We start from the raw sequence: 22,816 nt of genomic DNA, 5'->3' as shown, positions 1-22,816 counted from the left end.
AACTGGGGCAGCAGCTGGTGGACCTGGGACTGAATGTCCTGAAGCAGCAGCTGGACATGCTGCCAGACTCATCAGAAGACTCAAACCAGGACAGTTTCACAGGGAGCAGTGAGAAGCAAAGAGAGCAAAGGTCAACAGGGTCCTGATGACCTTTGGTCTGGGAGAAAAATATGGATCCTCCAGTCAGCATTTTTTAACACTGGGAATCTTCTAACCCTGTGTGAAGCGGTGTTCAGTCCACCTTTGTTTCTGTAAGACCTTTCCCACATTTTATCCCACCGTTGGTCAGCGAGTCATGAGGTGGTGGGGGGGAGCCCTTCATCACCCCCCCCCCCCCCCAATCCACCTTTGTGTTTTCTGAAAACACCAAAACTTTTGCATTATTATTGTTTTGCAATAAATGATGTGATTTTTTGTTTTCGTTTTGTTTTTTGCTGATTCCCGTGACGGCGTTGCCTCAGCCGGCAGGGGGCGGTGTGGGGCTGCGGTCAGCAGCGCTCCTGCCGTTTACAGACGAAGATCAAGAAACGGTCACAGCACACGGGAGCGGTTTAAGATTATCGATGAAGTTATAAAAAAAGTGTTTGTGACTTAAGTTTGTCTCACAGAAATGGGACGTTAAAGAGGTTTTTTTTTATTTTATTTTGAACGGAGAGAGGTTTTGATAAACATGACGGCTAACGAGGATCAGGAGGTAAGATTAATGATGACTAGCTGCTAGTTAGCGGCTAACCTGCTAATTTTTTAACAGATTTTTGAGGCACGTCGGAAAAACCGAACAAAAATTCTATTAAGTCAGATATTTATTCTGTTCTGCTGAATGAAACAACAGGACAGAGTGTCACGTTATTCTTGTTCTTGATGTTGATAATGTCAAACTGCGTTTAAAATCTCGGAGAATTGATGAAAATAATAACTGTGTGTGTGTGTGTGTGTGTGTGTGTGTGTGTGTGTGTGTGTGTGTGTGTGTGATCGATCCCGATTTTAATGTCTGACAGATGGAGCTGGAGGCTCTTCGTTCCATCTACGAAGGAGACGAATGTTTCAAGGAAACGAGCCCAGTTTCCTTCCAGTTCCGGGTGAGTCCAGTTCTGGTTTAGTCCTCCAACACAGAGTATCTCCCCCCACACGATCCACACCACCGTGTCCAGCGGTGCTGCTCTGTTCACCAAGGCCGGTTCCAGCGACCTGTAGCACCAAGTCAAGGAGACATTTTGACCACGGTTACCGGATCCATCAGGTCTGATCCTGGGTCATCCAGCCGGTTTCTAACCCCACGTATTCTAGTTCAGTGTTGTGGGGCGGGATTGGAGCCTATCCCAGCGGTTACTGAGCATTTAGTGTTTATTCAGAAAGTCCTGACCTGGGTCCTGGACTGGGATCTTCTTTATTGTCAGATTGGTGTGAAAAAATCTAAAATACTAGCTTCATTCTAAATACATTTCCAGGCGGCTGCCTGTTTCCTTGCCAGTTTTGAAAGGCCCCGTGTCTAAAAGTGGACCGGGTCATAGTGTTTTTTTGAAGGATCTGTGCTGGAGGAGGAGGAGCTTCAGGTCTAATTTCTCACTTTGTGATGTTTTTAAACCCGCCTTCACAGGTTGGACAGCTGGACGACTCCAAAGCCTTCATCCTGGACTTCACGTGGCCGGAGACCTACCCGGACACGGCGCCTCACATTTCCATGGACGCCTTCTTCAACAACAGGATGTAAGCTGCCGCTTTCTGGCTGTGATGTAACGGTTTGATGAAATAAGGTTCTTTTTAATGTTTTCTTGGTATTTTGGGGGGACGTGTGTTGAATGCAGCGCTCCAGAAACTAAACAGCTGATCCTGTCCAAGCTGGAGGAGCAGGTGGAAGCTAACCTGGGCACCGCTATGATGTACACGCTGTTTGAGTGGGCCAAGGAGAACCAGGAGAACCTGATGGAGAACCACCAGCCCGCAGTCACCGCTGTGGTCAGTAAGAGCCCCGTGACTCTGTGGTGGGAATGATCCGCTTCATCCTGCAGTCAGTACGCCAGGTCTTTTTCTTCTTGTTCTTCTTCCTCCAGATGGCAACACCCGGCAGTGAGGTGACTGAAGCTCCGTTGGCCAAAAAGAGGGAGAAGAAAGAGCAGCTGACCAAAGCACAGAAGAGGAGGATCACCAACAGAACAGGTGCTTAGAGAGGAACCGACCGCTCGCAGTGGTTCATCAGCACGTTTAAAAAAAAAAAAAAATCTTCAAGCTCGACTTCAACCATCATTCTGTCAAAGTCTGGAAACACTTCTTATTCTTCAGCTAAGCTCCGCCTCCTGGCTGCAGCTGGATTATGATGCTGCACTCGAAAGTCACTTTGGATAAAAGTTTCTGATAAATGAGTGACTTTTGTCCAAACTGAAGTTTGCACTGTAACTTTAAATACATAAAAGGTTTAAATTCAGTGTGTCTGTTGCCATGGTGAAACAAAACACTCACGATTTTCTTATCACCGATGCCCATTTTAACCGCTGGGTTGTTGTTTCACTATCTACTTATTGGAACGTCATCGTCGTTATTTGTTGTTATTGACGATGTTGAGGCCGTAAACCTATGACCTCCTGTGTTTCAGATAATAAGGGGGATCTGCCCCGAGGCTGGAACTGGGTCGACGTCATAAAAGTAAGTGAAATAAAACTCATGTTCCCTTCTTCTCCACTAGATGGTGCAGGAACATAATGTTTTTAAAGGTCCTGCTCACACGTTTTGTTTTTCTCTCTCTTTCTCTCCATGACGACTGCAGCATGTAAGAACCTACAGTCAAAGTAACAGTTCTTTTCCGGGTTGGTTCCGGCGTGACGTCTGTGTGCCGTTACAGCTGAGCAAAACGGGAGGAAGCATGGACGACTAGACGAGAAAAGGCCAACCCGTCGTCGACTCACCAGTGTGGAGCCTCCTGCAGTAGCTGGGTGGAAGTGGACTTGGTTCCGACTCCAAGTTGTGGACTGCAATCTTCAGCTCGGCCCGTGCTTCCCTAAACTCAGACACCGGAGACTTTTAGCTGCCTTCACTGCCGTGTTTTTAAAGTCTGACGTTGGGATCGGTGGCTCCACAGACACGCCGCAAGCATCTTGAGCTAACCCGAGGAGTCGTGATGTTTTTAAAAGTGCACAAAGTGGGACTTTTGATGAGCATTTGTTTCCTGTGAGCGTTACAGGTTTGTGGATGAATAAAAGACGACGTGCAGCCTCGTCCTGTCGCTGCAGTAGTTTTTACTCTTGGTTTGTTACTCAGTTCTTCAGTCCAGCCTCAGTCAGTGATCCTGCTGCGTGTGGAGGACGGCGGGTCTTCTGTCCGGTTCTGAAGCTGCTGTTTGACCCGATTCAGCCTGAAGCAGCTTCACCGCTCACAGGTCCTCAGAGTTCAGCCGTCTGCAGCGTGTGAGCAGCAGATACACAGTGAGAAGGCCAGCACGCCTTTGTTTGGGGCGTGTACTTTATGACCTGGGGGTTCGGTACTTTTGTGTCGCACTGAAGCTTGATGCAGCGGTTGGAAACGTTTGGTTGTGTTTATCTCCAACATGGAGATAAATGGAATTTTTCTTTCCATATGCACGATCATGGTCTGTAGCGCCGCCTGGTGGTGGTTCCTGTGTATAATCCTGTTGTTTGTCTTTCAGGAAGGTCTTCTGTTAATGTTCGGCTGCAGGACTTAGTTATGGAGTTAAACGCAGTAACTTCATGTTCTATTCTCAAACTAAAACTGCTGTCCAGTCTACTAGTCCAGGAACCACAACCTGGAGTGGCGAGTAGAAGGTTTTTTTTTTTTTTTTGTCCTCTTCTGGTTTTGGTGGTGTTGGGGTCCCTCCTCCAGGATGCGACCAGCTGACCTGTTGGGGAGTTTCAGATATTAACCCTTTGATGCCTCATCTTTTGAGTTGTACAGTTTCTGAAAGCAAACTGACCTCAGCACATCTTTGAGTCATGAGTGTGGCTCATTATTCCAGTGGGATTATGAAAAGTATCACTTCAACCCTTTGGTGTCATCCGGTCATTTTCCTAAAGGTCGGGAAATTTAATTTTGTATTGATATTCTTGACGTTTTGGGTTTAAAAGGTGAAGCTGGTCAACTGATATGTTTCTGTTTTTCTATCAAAAATCTGAAATTTTATGGAGTTTTGCCTCTCGAGCAATAATGAGTTTCAGGCCTCTTGCCAGCTTTAAAGCGGCTCCGTAGGTGGCGCTGTGGGTCTCCTCGGCCCCAGTTAATTTAGTTTCTCTGACATTACAGGCGGCTGTGAGAGCCACGTGGTGTCCGGTTTTGAAAGTTGTCCATTTCGGTTTGAAAAAGCAGTGAGAAGTGTGTCCGGTCAATAATATCAAAGTGAACTGAACCGGACGGGTTCGTACAGCAAAAAGTGTTGAGTCTATGGTGTGTTTTCTTTATTCCATCCAGATTATAATCCCAGTAAAACAGAACAAAGCCCAACACTGGGTGTGTGTTCTGCTCACAAAGAGCAGCACCGCCCTCTTTTTCTGGGCTCTCCTCTTATGGAAATAATCCTCCTGATCCGTTTGGTTCTTTCTGATTCTTCCAAGTGGAATCATGGGATGGTCCAGTCAAAGTAAAAACCATGACATGAAGCATCACTCACTCTTTGTTCCAGGCTCATGTTATCTGAGAGCAAACCGTGGATGATGGTGCCACTGAGTGCTGTTTTTTTTGTTTGGAAATCCAGTTGCAGAGATGAAGGACGCTTTGACAACAGGAGCAGACAGAATTCCTACCGTTAGATACGGTGGAGCCAGATTTACCGTGATGGTACGGACACTGATCTCTGGAAGGTTTGAACCAAAATGATGATTTAACATTCAGATGTCACAGAAACTAAGTGGGAAAATAAGTATTTGAACACCCTGTGATTTTGCAAGTTCTCCCACTTAGAAATCATGGAGGGGTCTGAAATTTTCATCTTAGGTGCATGTCCACTGTGAGAGACATAATCTAAAAAAAAAAATCTAGAAATCACAATATGATTTTTTAATAATTTATTTGTATGTTACTGCTGCAAATAAGTATTTGATCGCCTGTGAAAATCAATGTTAATATTTGGTACAGTAGCCTTTGTTTGCAATTACAGAGGTCAGACGTTTCCTGTAGTTTTTCCACCAGGTTTGCACACACTGCAGCAGGGATTTTGGTCCACTCCTCCATATAGATCTTCTCTAGATCTTTCAGGTTTGGAGTTTCAGCTCCGTCCAAAGATTTTCTATTGAGTTCAGGTCTGGAGACTGGCCAGGCCACTCCAGGACCTTGAAATGCTTCTTACAGAGCCCCTCCTTAGTTGCCCTGGCTGTGTGTTTGGGGTCATTGTCATGCTGGAAGACCCAGCCATGACCCATCTTCAATGCTCTTACTGAAGGAAGGAGGTTGTTTGCCAAAATCTCGCAATACATGACCCCATCCATCCTCCCTTCAATACAGTGCAGTCGTCCTGTCCCCTTTGCAGAAGAGCACCCCCAGAGTATGATGTTTCCACCCCATGCTTCACGCTTGGGATGGTTTTCTTGGGGCTCTTCTCGTCCTCTAAACATAGTAAGTGGAGTTGATACCAAAAAGCTCTATTCTGGTCTCATCTGACCACATGACCTTCCATGCCTCCTCTGGATCATCCAGATGGTCACTGGTGAACTTCAAACAGGCCTGGACATGTGCTGGCTTGAGCAGGGGGCCCTTGTTGCCCTGCAGGATTTTAAACCATGACAGCATCATGTGTTACTAATGTAATCTTTGTGACTGTGGTCCCAGCTCTCTTCAGGTCATTGACCAGGTCCTCCTGTGTAGTTCTGAGCTTTCTCAGCATCATCCTTATCCCACAAAGTGAGATCTTGCATGGAATCCCAGACCGAGGGAGATTGCCAGTCATCTTGTGTTTCTTCCACTTTCTAATAAATAATCATAACAGTTGTCTTCTACCAAGCTGCTTGCCTGTTGTCCTGTAGTCCATCCCAGCCTTGTGCAGGTCTACAGTTTTGTCCCTGGTGTCCTTAGACAGCTCTTTGGTCTTAGCTATGGTGGACAGGTTGGAGTGTGATTGATTGAGTGAACAGGTGTCTTTTATACAGGTAACAAGTTCAAACAGGTGCAGTTAATACAGGTAAAGAGTGCAGGGATTTTCTTTCCAAACCTGTTCCAATTAAAATGTCTTGGGAATGGAAGGGTTAAAAATTGATGACCGATCCCGAAAGGCAGCAGTTCTTATTTTAATGTTTAGGAACCTTAAATTAGTTTCAGTTTGCTGTTAGAATTCTGTATACTTGGACATGATACACTGTTAGGAAAGAGTTAATACGCAAATCAACCCACAAAACGGAGCTTCCAGTTTCCAAATGTCCTCAGTCTGTGTAGGTCTGTAGCCAAAGATTTTTTAAATAATTGTGACAAAATGATGAAAAACATAATTTTTCCAATTATTTTTTGCACTTTTTGGATTCTAATTTCCCCAGAAGTGGCTGCTGGCCGTTACTCAGAGTATTGAGGAGGGACCCCAACACCACCAGGATCAGCAGAGAAAACAAGTTCCAGGTTCACACACAAATCCTTGTTTGGTTCTAAAAGCAGGTTTGGATCAGAGTGGACCACAGCAGGTAGGAGAACATTGAGAGAGGAATCCTTCAAATGGTGAAACAAGAACCAACTCTGTACCTTTTTGGAATCTTTATGATCAAATACTGTGGTGTAGTTTTCTGTATGATTGGAGCTTTTTAAAGTTTGACCCCTACTTGGCTGCCTGTTGAAAATTTAGGCAGCTTATCACTTATTTCAAGAGTTCATGTCTCAGGAGTATTTGTGCTGAATTTGATGATTGTATCACCATTTCTGCCCCTAAATATTCTCTTATCTGTTGTACTATATAGGATTCAGAAAGTGTCAATTACAGAAATATGAGGAAATGTGGCACAGAATGAACAGGTTTTTGAAGGTCACTGCCCCCCCGTATGAGGAATCACACTCAGCTTTTCTATCTACATGTCGAGAATTGAGAACAGATATGTCAAAGTTGGACATTTTTACTATATTTTTTAACGTAACACAATCTGAGGCCATTTTGACATCAAATTTTGAACTGACCAGAATTCAAGTAAAATTTTGCCTGATTGAAAAGCTGACTTTGCCAATTCTAATCAATCTACTTGAAGGGTTTATCAAAGTCGGAGTCGGTCGTCCAGCCGCCCCGTGTGAGTTTCTTTGAGGCGGCTCATTAAAGACTCGGGACTTTGACATTTCCTCAGAAAAGGTCACTTTGCCAATTTACACTGGAATGTGCCACGTTACAAACACTAAAATCAGATTTCCTAAATACACAGGGAACAGAGATCCAGGTGTTAAGAACGTTCACTTTCAAAATCGGCTTTACTCAACATTTTAAGGTAGAGATGGCGAGCATGGCCAAACGTGGAGCTTTTTAAATGTTCAGAACATTTTACGGAGTGAAAAAACGTGGGTCCAACTTTTTATGATTATTCTTCACTTGTGGAAAGTTTCATGGAAATCGGTGACGGTCATCCAGCCACCTTCTGTTTTTCTGTGTGATTTTCTCTAACAGCTCACCAACAGTTCAGAGAATAAACTCAGACTTCCACAAATCGCTGCTCTGGAATCTGACACTTTTTGTGCTCCGGTATCTCAAAACATTTGACATTTCATAGGAGCAGATTTATATAAAATACTGATTTCTGCTCCAGAGCTGCTGTCAGACGTTTGAGGAGCTTCAGACGTCCCAGACCGTCCAGATTTAGACAAGACCAGAGACCTACCTCCCAAAAATTTGAAGGACCGAGTTCAAGGAGTTGTGGAGATGCAGCCCCCTTAGAAAAAAAAACAACAAAAAAAAAAACCCCAAACTTGAAAGCACTTTGGTGCCCTCCACCAAAAATATATCCACTCCCAGCTGCACTTAGCATCAAGCCTCGTTTACACTTAAAACGTTGTCTAGATTCAAAATCTGCTCTGGATCAAAGTCAAATCCCGCCTTTTCCGGGATGTCATCTATCTGCTCACTAAATTTCATCACCATCCTCTCCTAACTTTGAGTTAAATGTTGTGACGTGCCAAACATTCTTCTGGCTCTCCGTTCCAGAGTATATTCCAGATCACCTCCAGAACTGAATCTCTTATTTCCCAGAACATCTTCCATCTGCTCACTGAATCCCGGTCATGACTTTAGGAGTTATTCTGCTGAAAATGGTTAAAAACTAAACACCCCAAATTGTAGCCTTTAAAAAAAACATGATAAAAATAGAACTGACATTTTTGCACATTTATTCCTACAAACTTTTTATTTGTGCTTTGAATTATTTCAGACTGATCGGAGCTGGGGTCGGGTTTACAGTTTTTCTGGAATTAGATGAGCAGAGAAGAAACTGAAGTCATGCTCTAAAACACTCTACAGAAGCTTTAATGTACCCCCCCCCAGAACTGACGTGTCCATGACAAAGGTCTCCCTCGATTAAAGTGAAGAAGACGAGAAATTGATTATATTTGAATGAAAACAAAAAAATAAGACTGACACCACGGTAAAGGAGTGGAACCAAAACCCTGGTGTCCGAGTCTCCACATCACAACTCTCTCATATTCTGTGAATTTATAGAGAAAAAGCACCTCTTTATGTGCCAGTGAGGATGGAATGACAAATCTGGGGAAACCAGTGAGCTGCTCCCGCTGGGTTTCATTAGGTATCAAAATGAAGAGTCTCAGTTTGAAAAGGTTCTTGCAGATCAGTACTGATTAGAACTGGTCCTGGATTCACTGCTTCCGTTTGAAGGCGGGCGGGACTCTACCTGGACCTGCGGTCTTTCCTGTTCTTGTCCGGGTTGCGGTCCATAGTCTTTTCATTGTCCCCCCTGCACTTGGGGCAGTACCACTTGCCTTTGGGCTTGTAGGTGAGTCCCACGCAGGAGAAGTGGAACCACTCGATGGGGCACTGCGCATTGTCGCAGCCGATCATCTCGCCGTACGACACCTCCTCACACAAACAGTAGGTGGGCTCGTTGGGGTCAATGGCAAAGTCGAGGGGCGAGGTGTCGCACTCCTGTTTGGCCTTGCGCTTCTTCTTCTTCGCAGACTTTGATTTCTTCTCTTTCGGTTGAGGCGCAGAAAGTTCCTCCGCCCCGTCGTCCACCAGCGAGCCATTGGCGGACAGCTGGAAGGAGTCGCGGCTCTCGCTGTTGCGCTGGCGTCGTGGCCGGCGAGCTGAGGTCCGTTCAGCAGACGGCGTCTCCAGGAGGCTGGAGCGCCTCTCCGCGGGGATCCGCTCGGCCTCTACGGGCTCCTGGAGGCACAGGGAGTGAGAGTCCATCTGCCGGGACCGGTTCTCCACCAGCTCCATCATCTGGGTCACCACGTGGATCTTCTCGTCTCCCAGCTCCTGGCTGACGATGAGCGCCCTCTGCAGCTGGACCTGCAGGCGCTTCCGCTGAGTCGCATCCTGCTCAGCTTTATACTTCTCAAAGACTTCATCCACCTCCTTCAGGACCTCTGCAAGTCAAATGAGGCACAGAAACAAAGCGTTCACACTTAGAATTAGAACCAATACAGTTCATTCCCCCATCTGTAACTTAGAGCATCACTTTAACTGATGAAGTATCGCTTTGTAACAATAAACAGTTTACTACGTTTGTTCAGAATCCCCGATATGTTAAGAGGGTTCCGGCCCTTGTATCACTCTTGTTTTGAATCCCTGATATGTTAAGAGGGTTCCGGCCCTTGTATCACTCTTGTTTTGAATCCCTGATATGTTAAGAGGGTTCCGGCCCTTGTATCACTCTTGTTTTGAATCCCTGATATGTTAAGAGGGTTCCGGCCCTTGTATCACTCTTGTTTTGAATCCCTGATATGTTAAGAGGGTTCCGGCCCTTGTATCACTCTTGTTTTGAATCCCTGATATGTTAAGAGGGTTCCGGCCCTTGTATCACTTTTGTTTTGAATCCCTGATATGTTAAGAGGGTTCCGGCCCTTGTATCACTCTTGTTTTGAATCCCTGATATGTTAAGAGGGTTCCGGCCCTTGTATCACTCTTGTTTTGAATCCCTGATATGTTAAGAGGGTTCCGGCCCTTGTATCACTCTTGTTTTGAATCCCTGATATGTTAAGAGGGTTCCGGCCCTTGTATCACTCTTGTTTTGAATCCCTGATATGTTAAGAGGGTTCCGGCCCTTGTATCACTCTTGTTTTGAATCCCTGATATGTTAAGAGGGTTCCGGCCCTTGTATCACTCTTGTTTTGAATCCCTGATATGTTAAGAGGGTTCCGGCCCTTGTATCACTTTTGTTTTGAATCCCTGATATTTTAAGAGGGTTCCGGCCCTTGTATCACTTTTGTTTTGAATCCCTGATATTTTAAGAGGGTTCCGGCCCTTGTATCACTTTTGTTTTGAATCCCTGATATTTTAAGAGGGTTCCGGCCCTTGTATCACTCTTGTTTTGAATCCCTGATATGTTAAGAGGGTTCCGGCCCTTGTATCACTCTTGTTTTGAATCCCTGATATGTTAAGAGGGTTCCGGCCCTTGTATCACTCTTGTTTTGAATCCCTGATATGTTAAGAGGGTTCCGGCCCTTGTATCACTCTTGTTTTGAATCCCTGATATGTTAAGAGGGTTCCGGCCCTTGTATCACTCTTGTTTTGAATCCCTGATATGTTAAGAGGGTTCCGGCCCTTGTATCACTCTTGTTTTGAATCCCTGATATGTTAAGAGGGTTCCGGCCCTTGTATCACTCTTGTTTTGAATCCCTGATATGTTAAGAGGGTTCCGGCCCTTGTATCACTCTTGTTTTGAATCCCTGATATGTTAAGAGGGTTCCGGCCCTTGTATCACTTTTGTTTTGAATCCCTGATATTTTAAGAGGGTTCCGGCCCTTGTATCACTCTTGTTTTGAATCCCTGATATGTTAAGAGGGTTCCGGCCCTTGTATCACTTTTGTTTTGAATCCCTGATATTTTAAGAGGGTTCCGGCCCTTGTATCACTTTTGTTTTGAATCCCTGATATGTTAAGAGGGTTCCGGCCCTTGTATCACTCTTGTTTTGAATCCCTGATATGTTAAGAGGGTTCCGGCCCTTGTATCACTCTTGTTTTGAATCCCTGATATGTTAAGAGGGTTCCGGCCCTTGTATCACTCTTGTTTTGAATCCCTGATATGTTAAGAGGGTTCCGGCCCTTGTATCACTCTTGTTTTGAATCCCTGATATGTTAAGAGGGTTCCGGCCCTTGTATCACTCTTGTTTTGAATCCCTGATATGTTAAGAGGGTTCCGGCCCTTGTATCACTCTTGTTTTGAATCCCTGATATGTTAAGAGGGTTCCGGCCCTTGTATCACTCTTGTTTTGAATCCCTGATATGTTAAGAGGGTTCCGGCCCTTGTATCACTCTTGTTTTGAATCCCTGATATGTTAAGAGGGTTCCGGCCCTTGTATCACTCTTGTTTTGAATCCCTGATATGTTAAGAGGGTTCCGGCCCTTGTATCACTTTTGTTTTGAATCCCTGATATTTTAAGAGGGTTCCGGCCCTTGTATCACTTTTGTTTTGAATCCCTGATATTTTAAGAGGGTTCCGGCCCTTTCTTCCGTCCTTTCCAGGCACGTCCACCTGGGAGTAGACCCCTGGGAAGACCTAGGACAAGGTGGAGAGATTATATCTCCACACTGGCGGGGGGATCGCCAAGTCAGAGGTGGTCAATGTGACCCAGTAAAAGTTTTAAGTCTGGGGTCCCCTGCTGGAGCTGTTGACCCCGTGACCCGAGCCTGGATAAGAGGTTGAAGATGAGTGAGTCATGTGCCGTTTCTGCGTCCATGGCGCGGGTTTGCACTCTGAGTGCTCTTTAGCCCGGGGGGCGGAGTCAGCCGCTGTGAAGCCCCGCCTACACATCTTGCGTTGATGCCGAGCGATTCGAGCATTCGGACGTGAGCCCTTTTTAAAAGTGTTTTAATGTGAACAAAATGACGCTTGTTCAAATTAAACTGCGGAACAACCGGCTAACAGCGGAAATGACGCGCTCAGAACGCGCGCCAGCTGCAGCCAGACTTCACCACAAATCCGCCTGTTCGTTTTATCCTCACGAACTGCTCCAGATTCACGCTGATATAAACACTATTTATGAGCGCGAACACATATCCAGGTGTCGTTTATCAGTTCGGCGTGTGTTTAAGACACGAAGCAGCGTGAAATCCGACATTTAAAGGCTGACTCCGCTGTTTTTACTGAAGTCAGGGCGCGCGAACAGCGGACGGCGTGTCGGTCTGCAGAAAGTTCATAGTTACGAATTTGGTGGAATCGGTGCCGTTTTTAAGATTTCTACCGGAGCCGAATTAATCAGTGTGTTCCACGTGTTAAAAGGAAGTCCTGCTTTGAGTCGTTGAACATGTACACGCCGCCCTACAGGGTGAATTGTTATTTTAAGTGTTTTTCAGAGGAAGTTTGGCGGAAGAAAACAACAGCTGCCCCACATTGGATCTTGCTGCCCGAGGCGGCCGCTGGAGGCTGATCGGACCCTGTACCTTGGTACTTGGCGTCGATCTCTCGGAGCACGGACACATTTCTTTGTATGTCCAGCGGCAGCGACTCCACACACTCCAGGTAATCCTCCACGTAGTCGGCCAGCAGCTGCGACGCGTCGGCGGCCTGTTGGCCGAACATCGTCCCGCCGGAGCGCAAAACCCACTTTTCTCTCTTTAAACCTGCTCACTTTGCGGCTTGTTGGACGACACTTCAAACAAAACTCACGCTAGTGCGCGTGCGCTGCCTTATATGGTGCTGCGCGGCTTCCTGTTTGTCACCGCAGGGGGCGGGGCCTGTGGGGACCCTCCGATGGTCACGTGACGAGGGAAGCACAACTCAAATCTCATTTATATTTTTATTTGTATGAACGAAGCGCCGATTTCCAACCCGTAAAAGTAAAGTGTGTATGAGGGGAAAAAAAGAGAAGAAAATCAAAACTCAAGAAAAAACCCATCAATAATCAATTGGACTTATTGATGAACACGAGCTACTTACAGACAGTCAGGGAGTTAGTTTTAAACGTGGTCAAAACCTGCTTAAGCAACAGTAGACAGTCTGTCAAGTTGGGAGACACAGGTCCTCTTCATGTGTCGTGAGGCAATTCAAAGGAACTACTGGAGGAGCTTTGAACCTAAGTGGTCAATTATCACTAAACTTAAATAAAACTAAAATAAACGCACAAATCGACATTTAAACAGATGGGATTGATATTGAAAGAGTTAAGGAAATGTGTCTTGGGATAGTTATTGATGAGAAACGTACATGGAAAGCACACAGTTTACCACCTGTAAAATACCTGTCAAAGTACACGACATTCAACAGTTAGTCTCCAAAAAAGAGCAATAACACAGGCATCATACCAACACTTGATTTTTACACTCTGAGGGTGTTACATTTACAGACCTGCTCGTCTGTCAAACTGCGCAGATACTGTTTAGAGCAAAAAATAACCAACTGCCACAAAAAAGTTTGATGGGTTCACTTCCTTTTAAAGACAGAAGGGGGCGCACGACCGTGAAAAGTTTCTGTTTGTGGGTGAACCGTTGGAGCGGTTAGAATGAGGGACGTTTAAACATGATGATTCTAACTAACGAGGTACAAGGAAGAAGGCGCGCGGTCTGCTCATTATGTTATTATTATGTAGGAATTTTGATATTTGGTTAAAGTGGGTTATGGAGAAGGGGGCGGGTCTATGTACGTTTATGACTTCAGTCCGCTCCTTTATGACATGTCAACTCAGTTCTGCAACATGCAGGTACTTGAGACAGAGAAGACAAAAAAAAGAGACTTTTATTGTGTTAAAATATTAAAAATCACTCTGTTACTCAGACCGTTGATGGTGACCTGAATTTCTGAAAATGCCACAACCCATGCTGGAATGTTTGAATTTCTCAGCTGAAAATTCCCACTTCCAGCGTCCAAACATTCCATGTCACTGATACAAAACATAAAGCGGCTGGATGAGTGGCGTTTGCGACTTGTGGTGCCGTCAGAGCCACAAATCTCCGGATTTTGTCTGGATTTTTCCAAACAGGACCCCGGAAGTCTCCTTGAATGCTGCAACACTTCCACATATAATCCAGAACACAAACCTGTTTGACGGGAATCTTTTCAAATCACTTCCACGATCAGACATTTAGGTGCTGAGCTTGTTCTCCAAACACAGGCCTGCCGCAGTGCCTACGAGCAAACATTTGAATCCACTATCAGTTAAATAGTCGTTCAAGGTCAAAGTACAAACGTACAGAGTCATTAAAAGAAGCAAGACATCCGTCTACACAAATATATAGAATCCCAAAACCAACACACGGGATCTACTCACGCTCAGTGTCACTGCACAGAATCAAACCAAAAACACATCACTTTCCTTTGATTTCCTTCATTTTCCTTCGCATTCATTCACTTTCCTTAACTTCCTTTGATTTCCTTCACATTCATTCACTTTCCTTAACTTCCTTTGATTTCCTTTACCTTCCTTTGATTTTCTTCGCTTTCCTTCACTTTTTTTATTTCCTTCACTTCCCCAGTAACATAGAGAGTGTGAAAGTGTGACCATGAGTTGGTCACATAGAGCACGTGAGGAGCATGACTGTGAGCGAGCCACATAGAGTACATTAGGAGTGTGACCATGGGCCAGTCATATAGTGGGTGTGAGGAGCATGATTATGAGCCAGCCACATAAAGAGAGTAAGAAGTGTGACTGTGAGCTGGTCACATAGAGCATGTGAAAGCACGATCATGAGTTGGCCAAATAGAATTCTTGAGGAACATGACTGGGAGCCAGCCACATAGAATGTTGGAGGATCATGACTGTGAGTTGGCCACATACAGCACTTTAGGAATGTGACAATGAGCCAGTCATATAGTGGGTGTGAAGAGTGTGACTGTGAGCTGGCCACATAGAGCATGTGAAAATGTGACCATGAATTGACCACATAGAGCACATGAGAAACATAACTGTGAGCCAGCCACAGAGCGTTTGAGAATTATGACTGTGAGTCGGCTGCATACAGGATGTGAGGAGTGTGACCATGAGCCAGTCACATAGTGGGTGTGAGGAGTGTGACTGTGAGCTGGCCACATAAAGTGTGTGAAAGTGTGACCATTGTTGACCACATAGTTTGTGAGGAGCATGACTTGAGCCAGCCACATAGAGTGTTTGAGGATCGTGACTGTGAGCTGGCTACATACAGCATGTGAGGAGCATGACCGTATGCAAGTCACATAGTGGGTGTGAGGAGTGTGACTGTGAGCTGGCCACATAAAGTGTGTGAAAGTGTGACCATTGTTGACCACATAGTTTGTGAGGAGCATGACTTGAGCCAGCCACATAGAGTGTTTGAGGATCATGATTGTGAGCTGGCTACATACAGCATGTGAGGAGCATGACTGTGAGCAAGTCACATAGTGGGTGTGAGGAGTGTGAATGTGAACTGGCCACATAGAGCGTGTAAAAGCGTGACCATGAGTTGACCACATAGAATTTGTGGTGAGCATGACACTGTGAGCCAGCCACATAGAGCATTTGAGGATCATGACTGTGAATTGGCCACATACAGCACTTTCGGAGAGCCACTCATACAGTGGGTGTGAGAAGTGTGACTATGAGCTGGCCACATAGAGCGTGTGAAAGCGTGACCATGAGATGACCACATAGAATTCGTGGTGAGCATGACACTGTGAGCCAGCCACATAGAGCATTTGAAAGCGTGACCATGAGTTGGCAACATAGAGTTTGTGACAAGCATGACTGTGAGCCGACCACATACAGCACGTTAGGAGAGTGACTGCTGCCTCACAGTAAGAAGGTCATGGGTTTGTGTCCCATCTGGTCCTTTTAAGTTACCATGTTCTCCCCGTGTCGGCGTGCGTTCCCTCCACCTTCTTTTCTAGGTTTGGTGACCTGGTGACGCTAACTGACTCCATGTTTGTGTCCCTGTGATAGACTGGCAGCCTGTCCAGGGTGAACTCAGCCTCTCACCCAGTGACCACTGGGATAGGCTCCACCCCCAGCTCCCCAGTGACCCTTAACTAGAATAGAACATGAATGTAAGTTTTTATTATCTCCACCAAAGCCTTTATTATGTCACTGACTCTGTTTGTTTGATTACACTAAACTAACTGCTGCTGCATGAGCCACAGAGGAACCCATTAAATGTGATGCAGATCATTAATGCTGATCTTTGATCCTGCAACCAGGATCAACACAATCCAGAACAAAGTAAACCATTAAGGATGGCAACTTTGTAACATGACTAAAGATGAATGAGTAGGATCAAACAACAGGTTCAAAGTTGAGTGATTGGGGCTAAAGGTTGGGCTAAAAGGTCAGCAATCAGGAGGGTCAAAGATGAGTGATCAGGAACAAAGACTGTGATCAAAGGTTGGCAAGCAAGGTCAAAGATGAATGTTTAGGATTAAAGATGTGTCATCCAAATCAAAGCTGAATATCAATGAGTGATTAGGATCAAAGGTCTGGTTCAACAATAAGTGATTAGGATCAAGGATCAGTCAAAAAATGAATCAATGATCAGGAGTAAAGGTTAAGATCAAAGATAGGCAATCAGGTGCAAATATTGGGATCAAATATGAGTGAGCAGGATCAAATGTGAGGATCAAAGACCAGAAGAGTTACTGTGATAAAAGATATTGGGATCAACAGGTTAAACAATTAATCAGGTTTGAAGATGACTGCTCAGACCAAAGATCAGGCCGAAAGATGAGTGATCAAGATCAAATATCAAATTCAAGGTAGTCTGGCATCAAAAACGAGTGACAGGATCTAAGGCCAGAATAAAAAATGAGCGGTTAGAAATAAAAGCCAGGATCAAAGATGAGCAATCAGGATCAAATGTCTGGAACAAAAATCTGGATCCATGGTCACTAAACAGGATCAAAGATGAGTGATTAGAATTAAAGGTTGGAATGGAGGATGAGTGAGCAGTCTCAAAGATTGGGATCAAAGGTCAGCTATCAAGATCAAAAAACTGGACGTAAGTCAGTGATCACGACCAAAGATGAGTGACTAGGATCAAAGACTGGGATTAGATAAGTGGTCAGAATTGAAGATTTAGTTCATAGGTCAGCAAACAAGATGAAAGATAAGGGTCAAGATGAGATGAGTGATCATGAACAATTGTCAGAAGTCAGGATCAACACTGATGAGGACCAAAGGTTGGGGTAAAAATGAGTGATCAGGATTAAAGGTCTAGATCAAAGGGCAGAAATGTGGGTCATAGATGACTGATTAGGGTCAAAGACTGGGGTCAAAGGACTTCGGTAAAATAAAATGATGAGTGATTATGACCAAATAGCAGGATAAAAGATGAGTGATCAGGATCAAAGATGAGGGTCAAAGGACTGCAGTCAGATTTAACGGCAAGTGAAGACCAAAGAGCACGATTAAAGATTACTGATCAGGATCACAATCAATGGTCAGCCATCAGGGACAAAGGTGAGTGTTTCCACAGGTGGACTTCAGTCCAGATCAAGGTAATGGTCAACAATGTCTTTTCAGATGAGGTGGTTCTGTCAGGTGAAAGGACTGACACCAGGGATCAAAAGTACCTGGACAACAGCGTGCTGGGCACTGGTTATTCCATGAACACATCACCAGATCAAAGCCCCAGAGTTCAGGTCCATAACAGACTCTGACACAGAACAGGAGTCCGCCTGGACCCGACTGTCCTCACAGACTCAGGCAGCATCCACCAAGGGTACCAGTGAGGAAAGCCACCAAGAAGGTCTGCTGGTGGACTTTATTGCCTTGAGACTAAACATGTATGCTGTGCTGCTGAGAGGACACGTGCACATGAAGCATGTGCACGTGGAGCTAGTTTTAGCAGATGGAATTCCAACATTCCACAAGTTTGGTCTGTGTTTGCTCTATGTACCTACCTACCCTTCCACTTACCTACCTTTGCACCAACCTTTCTGCCTGTCTATGAACCGCTAACTGGAGACCTCAGAAACAAGCGATCTCGGTAACAGCTGTACTGACACGATATACATTCAGGAACTGCCACAAAGCACAGCATGTTTTCTGCAGCGGACGTTAAGACAGGTTGCCATTCAGTATTAGAAATGACATTACAAACAAACAAAACCACAAGCTTGATCACCATTTTTTCTAAGTTTTGTGTAGTGGTTCCCAGATCACTGGTCCTGGGGTCATTTTGTTCTGAGGTCTCTAGAAACCCTACCTACCTACCTATTGATGCTTTTGTGTCTTCCAGAAGTGGTCAAACACAAGACAAGATGAGATAGATTAGAAGTCTTCTAATGATCCAGAATATGACTGCTCTTGTTTTGACCCGGAAGAGGAAATCAGATGGTTTTATTCCGGTTGTAGTTTCCCTTCTTGGGGTTTCCTGAGAGTGTCATGGCTGTTTTCAAGCTTTGCCTCCTAACGTATAGATTCCTGAGCGGTTCTGCAGCTGCTTGACTTGTAGGACTTGAGGAGCCTTATGTGCCGCCTCGGGGTGCTTGCTGTGCATTCCTCGGGTGAGGACCACGGCTCTACGGTTCTACTTCTCAGACTTCGTGGAATCAGACTGTTGTGTCTCTAAAATGCCCGACTCATAACTGGCTGGTCTCCTGCTGTGGATTTGCTCTTATTCTAAACGTGGCCTTTTGTTTCAGTCTTTATGTTGGAAATGTTCCGTTTTTTTTCCTCTTGATGTTGATTTCTTGTGATTGTCATCCGACTTGAAGTTTTAAATTGCTACTTAAAAAACATCACTGTGATTATTCTGCCTTGTGATCGTTGTGTAAAACTGGTTTGACATATTTTAAGGGCAGCTCTATGTGTGTGTGTGTGTGTGCGTGCGTGTGTTTAGCAAACAGCTTTTATTTCCTCTTTCTGTCACATGACAGATGGAAACTGGAACCATCTGACATTCTGACAATAAAGTTAATAAGAGTATTACTCTGTTCCCATGTACTTCCTGCACTTCGTATTGGTCTGTGAAGTAGTACTTGTACTGTGAACCCATCAAACATCTCACATTCAGAAACAACTGAATGCGTTGTGTTTGGGGTGGGGAAACGTCTGGTTTGGGACACCACGTGTGTAACATTTCACAGTGTTTTTCCACACAGTTGTCAGATCTCACTTTTTTCAGTTGCGTCTGAACAGAAGTCAAACCTTTTCTAAGCCATTCGGACCTTGAAAAAGCTGTTCGTGCTTCCATCAGCTCTGGACTCGACCTGCAGCTGGTGTCTTTTCCTGAACCCCCCCAGACTGAGCGCGTCACCCCCGTCCTCCAATCGCTGCACTGGCTCCCCATCCTCTGTCCAACTGATTTAAAAATGTTATAGTTCTATTTAAAGCTCCAGGTTTGCTGTATCTCAGATGGACCTTCTGGCAATTTGTAGCTGAACTCTCAGGTCTTCTTTTGAAGAAAGTCCTCCTGTGTACCACTTCATCATGAAGGTGGATAACTGCACACAGATTTACCACAGAGTGTCAAACTGTGTGTATTTCTTAATAAATAAAGTCCAAGACATATTCAGTGGCAGCTTCACCATCAGAGAGCCTCAACCACAACAGACTGTTAAAGGGGACAACATGCACTATGAAGAACAGGGGGACGGAAACTTAGGATCAGGGTCATTTGGGTCGTTTCTGTTGTCATCATAATTTAAAAAGAGGAAACACAGCTGTTTGACAATAAATGGCTTCACACAAACCACTAACCATGAGGGAGAAAAAGTTACTGTGCCAAGGTATGTAAACTTATGAACACAACTGCATATACGTTATATACTCCAGTGTGACTTGTACACCTTACGTACTCCGACATGATTTATATATATACTCCAGTGTGACTTGTACACCTTACGTACTCCGACATGACTTATATATATACTCCAGTATATATATACTCAAGTTTCAGCTGCATGGTAAAAATAGGAACTCATTTTGGCACTAATCTCACGGTAGCTGTTTGGCGCCTTGCGACTTCTCGCTGCCGGTTTGCAGCAGTAACGCTCATGTTTTCTATCAGACGGAGGCTGAAACTGTGAACACGTGTCCTTAGAAGTTACAAAAAGCATTTCTTCACTAATTAACGCGATAAACAAGTCGCGTGAGTTGTCTGTCTGATGAAGACAAAGACGAGGCGATAAGTCGTGAACGATGTTTTGGACTCAGGTGTTTTCTTCACCGTCAGCTCTCGAACCGTGTGCTGAACCAGTTCTCTGTGAGCTGATGATTGGACTGGACGGGGTGGGCGTGTCCCCTCCAGCTGAAGGACCTTTTTGAAACGTTTATAACTGGATTTTGTGGGTTTTTTCTTGCTGTCTTTATGTCGTATGACATTTCAAAGCCGTTTGCTGTTGTGTATCTCGGTCAAAGATCGCACACCAGCTCAAAGAACAAAGTTCAGACTATGCAGTGGAACCGGATCAGCAAAGTTTCGTTTTCGTCTGCTGGAAAACAAACTGTGGAACTTCCAGCTCAAACTGGCCCTGCTGTTTGTTTCCTGTAAACGCTTAACGGCAACTAAACATGGCACAGCCGGTCACATCCTTCAGAATAAAAGCATTTTCACAGAGATCAGTGATATTTTGTCCGTTTTTGTACATGGTCAAAGTTTGATGCCAGTTTATTTTGCTCAGTGAGAAGCAGAAAATAAGATATGTCTGAACACTGTACTGCGTATGACACCTAGTAACAGCGGGTTTTGAACTCCAGTGACGTGGATTTGTGGAGTTTTGTAGCTGTCCACTGATTAGAAGTGATGGACAACCAGTGGACTGGCTGAACAGTCGCGGGGGGAGTATTGACCAATGGTCTGTGTCGGCCCTGTTACTCAGATTTTCGTGCTGCTACTTGTGGACTGATGTGCCATGGCGGGGAAGGACAGCGGGACTGAGTGATGATAAAAGGGTTTCTGAATGCAAAGTGACTGAGCAGAGCGGTGAGTCTCCCCAAAAACAGAAAGACACAAGAAGACGTTGTTTAGGGAGATACGGAAAAAGGGGGACCAGCTCCCAAAACAGCATCTCTTGTTGTCATGGTGATATACAGTATATGACATGGCCCCATTGAGACTCACAAAATTATCACGAGCACGTCCAAAAATGCTTCTCAAAGAGGAAAAAACATCCATAGGTTGCACTGGTGTATAAGTCGCACCTTTTTTCTGGATGTGGAACTCACTTGGTAACACAGTATTTCTCTGGTGGGGTGTCGCACATGTGCACATTACAGCCTGTGCTGTTACTTAATATAAGGTCTTAAATTCCAAAAAACAAGCAAGTTGGACAAATAAATGTACGATGGACAGCAGAGCAGATGGTATTTGATGCAGTTTGGACAAATGGAATAAAAAATAATTTACAGTCGTACATAAAAATTACACATCATGCATAAACAGAAATTTTAAAGTTGTCCAAAGATATAAAAATGATCAAAAGATATAAAAATGATCAAGAAATATAAAAAGTCCCTATATATATATATATATATATATATATATATATATATATATATATATTTTAAATGTCAGAATTATAAAATTGTCCTAAATCAAGTTTAAATGAAACATGACTTGGTAAAAACTCCATGTATGTATGAACCTGTTAAAAATGAACCATACTTCCAAAAAAGTGTTCAATAATACATAAAAAGCACCTTTTCTCTGTGACTACAGCAGGTTGATTCTTATTGTTTTTAATGCACAAATGTGTTTAGACGTGTGGCGGTTTGCCACGCCCTTCTTCAGACGTTGCTCCCTCCAGACAGGTGTGACGTGTTGTACGGCTTTTTAAAGAACACGAACAACACTCAGCCAGTCCCGGTCCTGGGGACAGCAAAAGACTGCCTCAAAACCTCCTGACATGTCTGACGGTACAGCGCCACAGATGCTACGCGTGATGGTAGAGCCGAGCGCGGCGGTGGCTCACTGCTCAGTGCCGGGACGTGGACTGGAGCAGCTGATGCTGTACTTTAGATGTGGCCTAACAGAGCTTATGAAAAGGATTGTTTGAGGTTCTGCTTGTCTTCATTGAAACCTGATAACCACTCGCTGGACCATATGATGAACTTATCTATCCTCCTGTAATGTCACATGATCAGTGAGCGACATTACTGGATGATAAAGCTTAGTGTCATCCGCGAAGATTTTACAAATTAAAGATATACTTGCTGGCAAGTCATTAATAAATAAAAATAATGCAGGTCCCAGCACCAATGCTTGTGGGACACCACTGCTAACACCTCTCCAATCTGATTTAGCACTACTAACTCGTACTGTTTTCTGCGGTGGAACAGTTAAGTTTACTTATGATTCTACAACTTGTAAATGAACCTGCCGTGATGAACTGAATCACTTCACATCTAAAGGTCAGCCTTGATCCCTCCGTTCTAAAACCACAATGTTCATCACACAGTACACTGTTATTTTCAATAAATTTAACAACAGCTTCTCTGATGAGTTTTTCACAAAAAATTACAAATTTGTGAAGTTAGACTTACAGCTCTTTAATTACCATTAACAGTTCATCAGCCCTTTTTTTCATCAGCCCTTTTCCAGATCTCAGGCAGTTTACTTTGATCTACAAAGTGTCGTAAAATACAATATAATGGAAAGCTTTCTATACGTTAATAATACGAATGCTAATAACATTAATGTTAGCATAAATACCAACACCACTGAAAAGACTTGTGAAGACTTAAATAAAACCAAAACCTTACAGAAGCTTTTTTTGGTTTGGTTTTGTCTCGGTGCTTTTATTTTGCGGCCGGCCCCGCCCTGACTTCCGGTGCGAGCGTGTCTGACTTGACAGCGCCGTTATCCG

At 44.4% G+C, this 22,816-nt stretch overlaps 2 protein-coding genes across 2 annotated transcripts; one reads left to right on the top strand and one right to left on the bottom strand.

Annotated features, from left to right (window-relative positions):
- The first annotated feature begins 520 nt into the window (after positions 1-520).
- Positions 521-3,385, top strand: rwdd (RWD domain containing 4). Its single transcript, XM_034165255.1, has 8 exons — positions 521-694; positions 999-1,079; positions 1,598-1,707; positions 1,806-1,956; positions 2,052-2,157; positions 2,591-2,640; positions 2,762-2,764; positions 2,837-3,385. Exons 1-8 carry the CDS (start codon positions 671-673, stop codon positions 2,867-2,869), a joined length of 558 nt encoding a protein of 185 aa, XP_034021146.1. The 5' UTR covers positions 521-670; the 3' UTR covers positions 2,870-3,385.
- Positions 3,386-7,924: 4,539 nt separating this feature from the next.
- Positions 7,925-12,835, bottom strand: ing2 (inhibitor of growth family, member 2). The gene is made up of 2 exons (XM_034165254.1): positions 12,511-12,835; positions 7,925-9,495 (listed from the first exon to the last, which is right to left on the bottom strand). The coding sequence occupies exons 1-2, from the start codon at positions 12,647-12,649 to the stop codon at positions 8,795-8,797; spliced, it is 840 nt and encodes a 279-aa protein (XP_034021145.1). The 5' UTR covers positions 12,650-12,835; the 3' UTR covers positions 7,925-8,794.
- Positions 12,836-22,816: the final 9,981 nt, after the last annotated feature.

Source organism: Thalassophryne amazonica, unplaced genomic scaffold (assembly GCF_902500255.1).
Source record: "Thalassophryne amazonica unplaced genomic scaffold, fThaAma1.1, whole genome shotgun sequence".
In the NCBI taxonomy this organism is placed as follows: Eukaryota; Metazoa; Chordata; class Actinopteri; order Batrachoidiformes; family Batrachoididae; genus Thalassophryne; species Thalassophryne amazonica.
This window is presented reverse-complemented; position numbering and strand designations above follow the sequence as displayed.

Bases quoted from the DNA above. Each gene is read 5' to 3' on its own strand.
- rwdd (XM_034165255.1), top strand. From the start codon at position 671: ATGACGGCTAACGAGGATCAGGAG. The intron at 1,080-1,597 runs GTGAGTCCAGTT...CCGCCTTCACAG, and splicing joins CAGTTTCCTTCCAGTTCCGG to GTTGGACAGCTGGACGACTC. The intron at 2,158-2,590 runs GTGCTTAGAGAG...CCTGTGTTTCAG, and splicing joins GAGGATCACCAACAGAACAG to ATAATAAGGGGGATCTGCCC.
- ing2 (XM_034165254.1), bottom strand. From the start codon at position 12,649: ATGTTCGGCCAACAGGCCGCCGACGCGTCGCAGCTGCTGGCCGACTAC. The intron at 9,496-12,510 runs GTACAGGGTCCG...TTTGACTTGCAG, and splicing joins GATCGACGCCAAGTACCAAG to AGGTCCTGAAGGAGGTGGAT.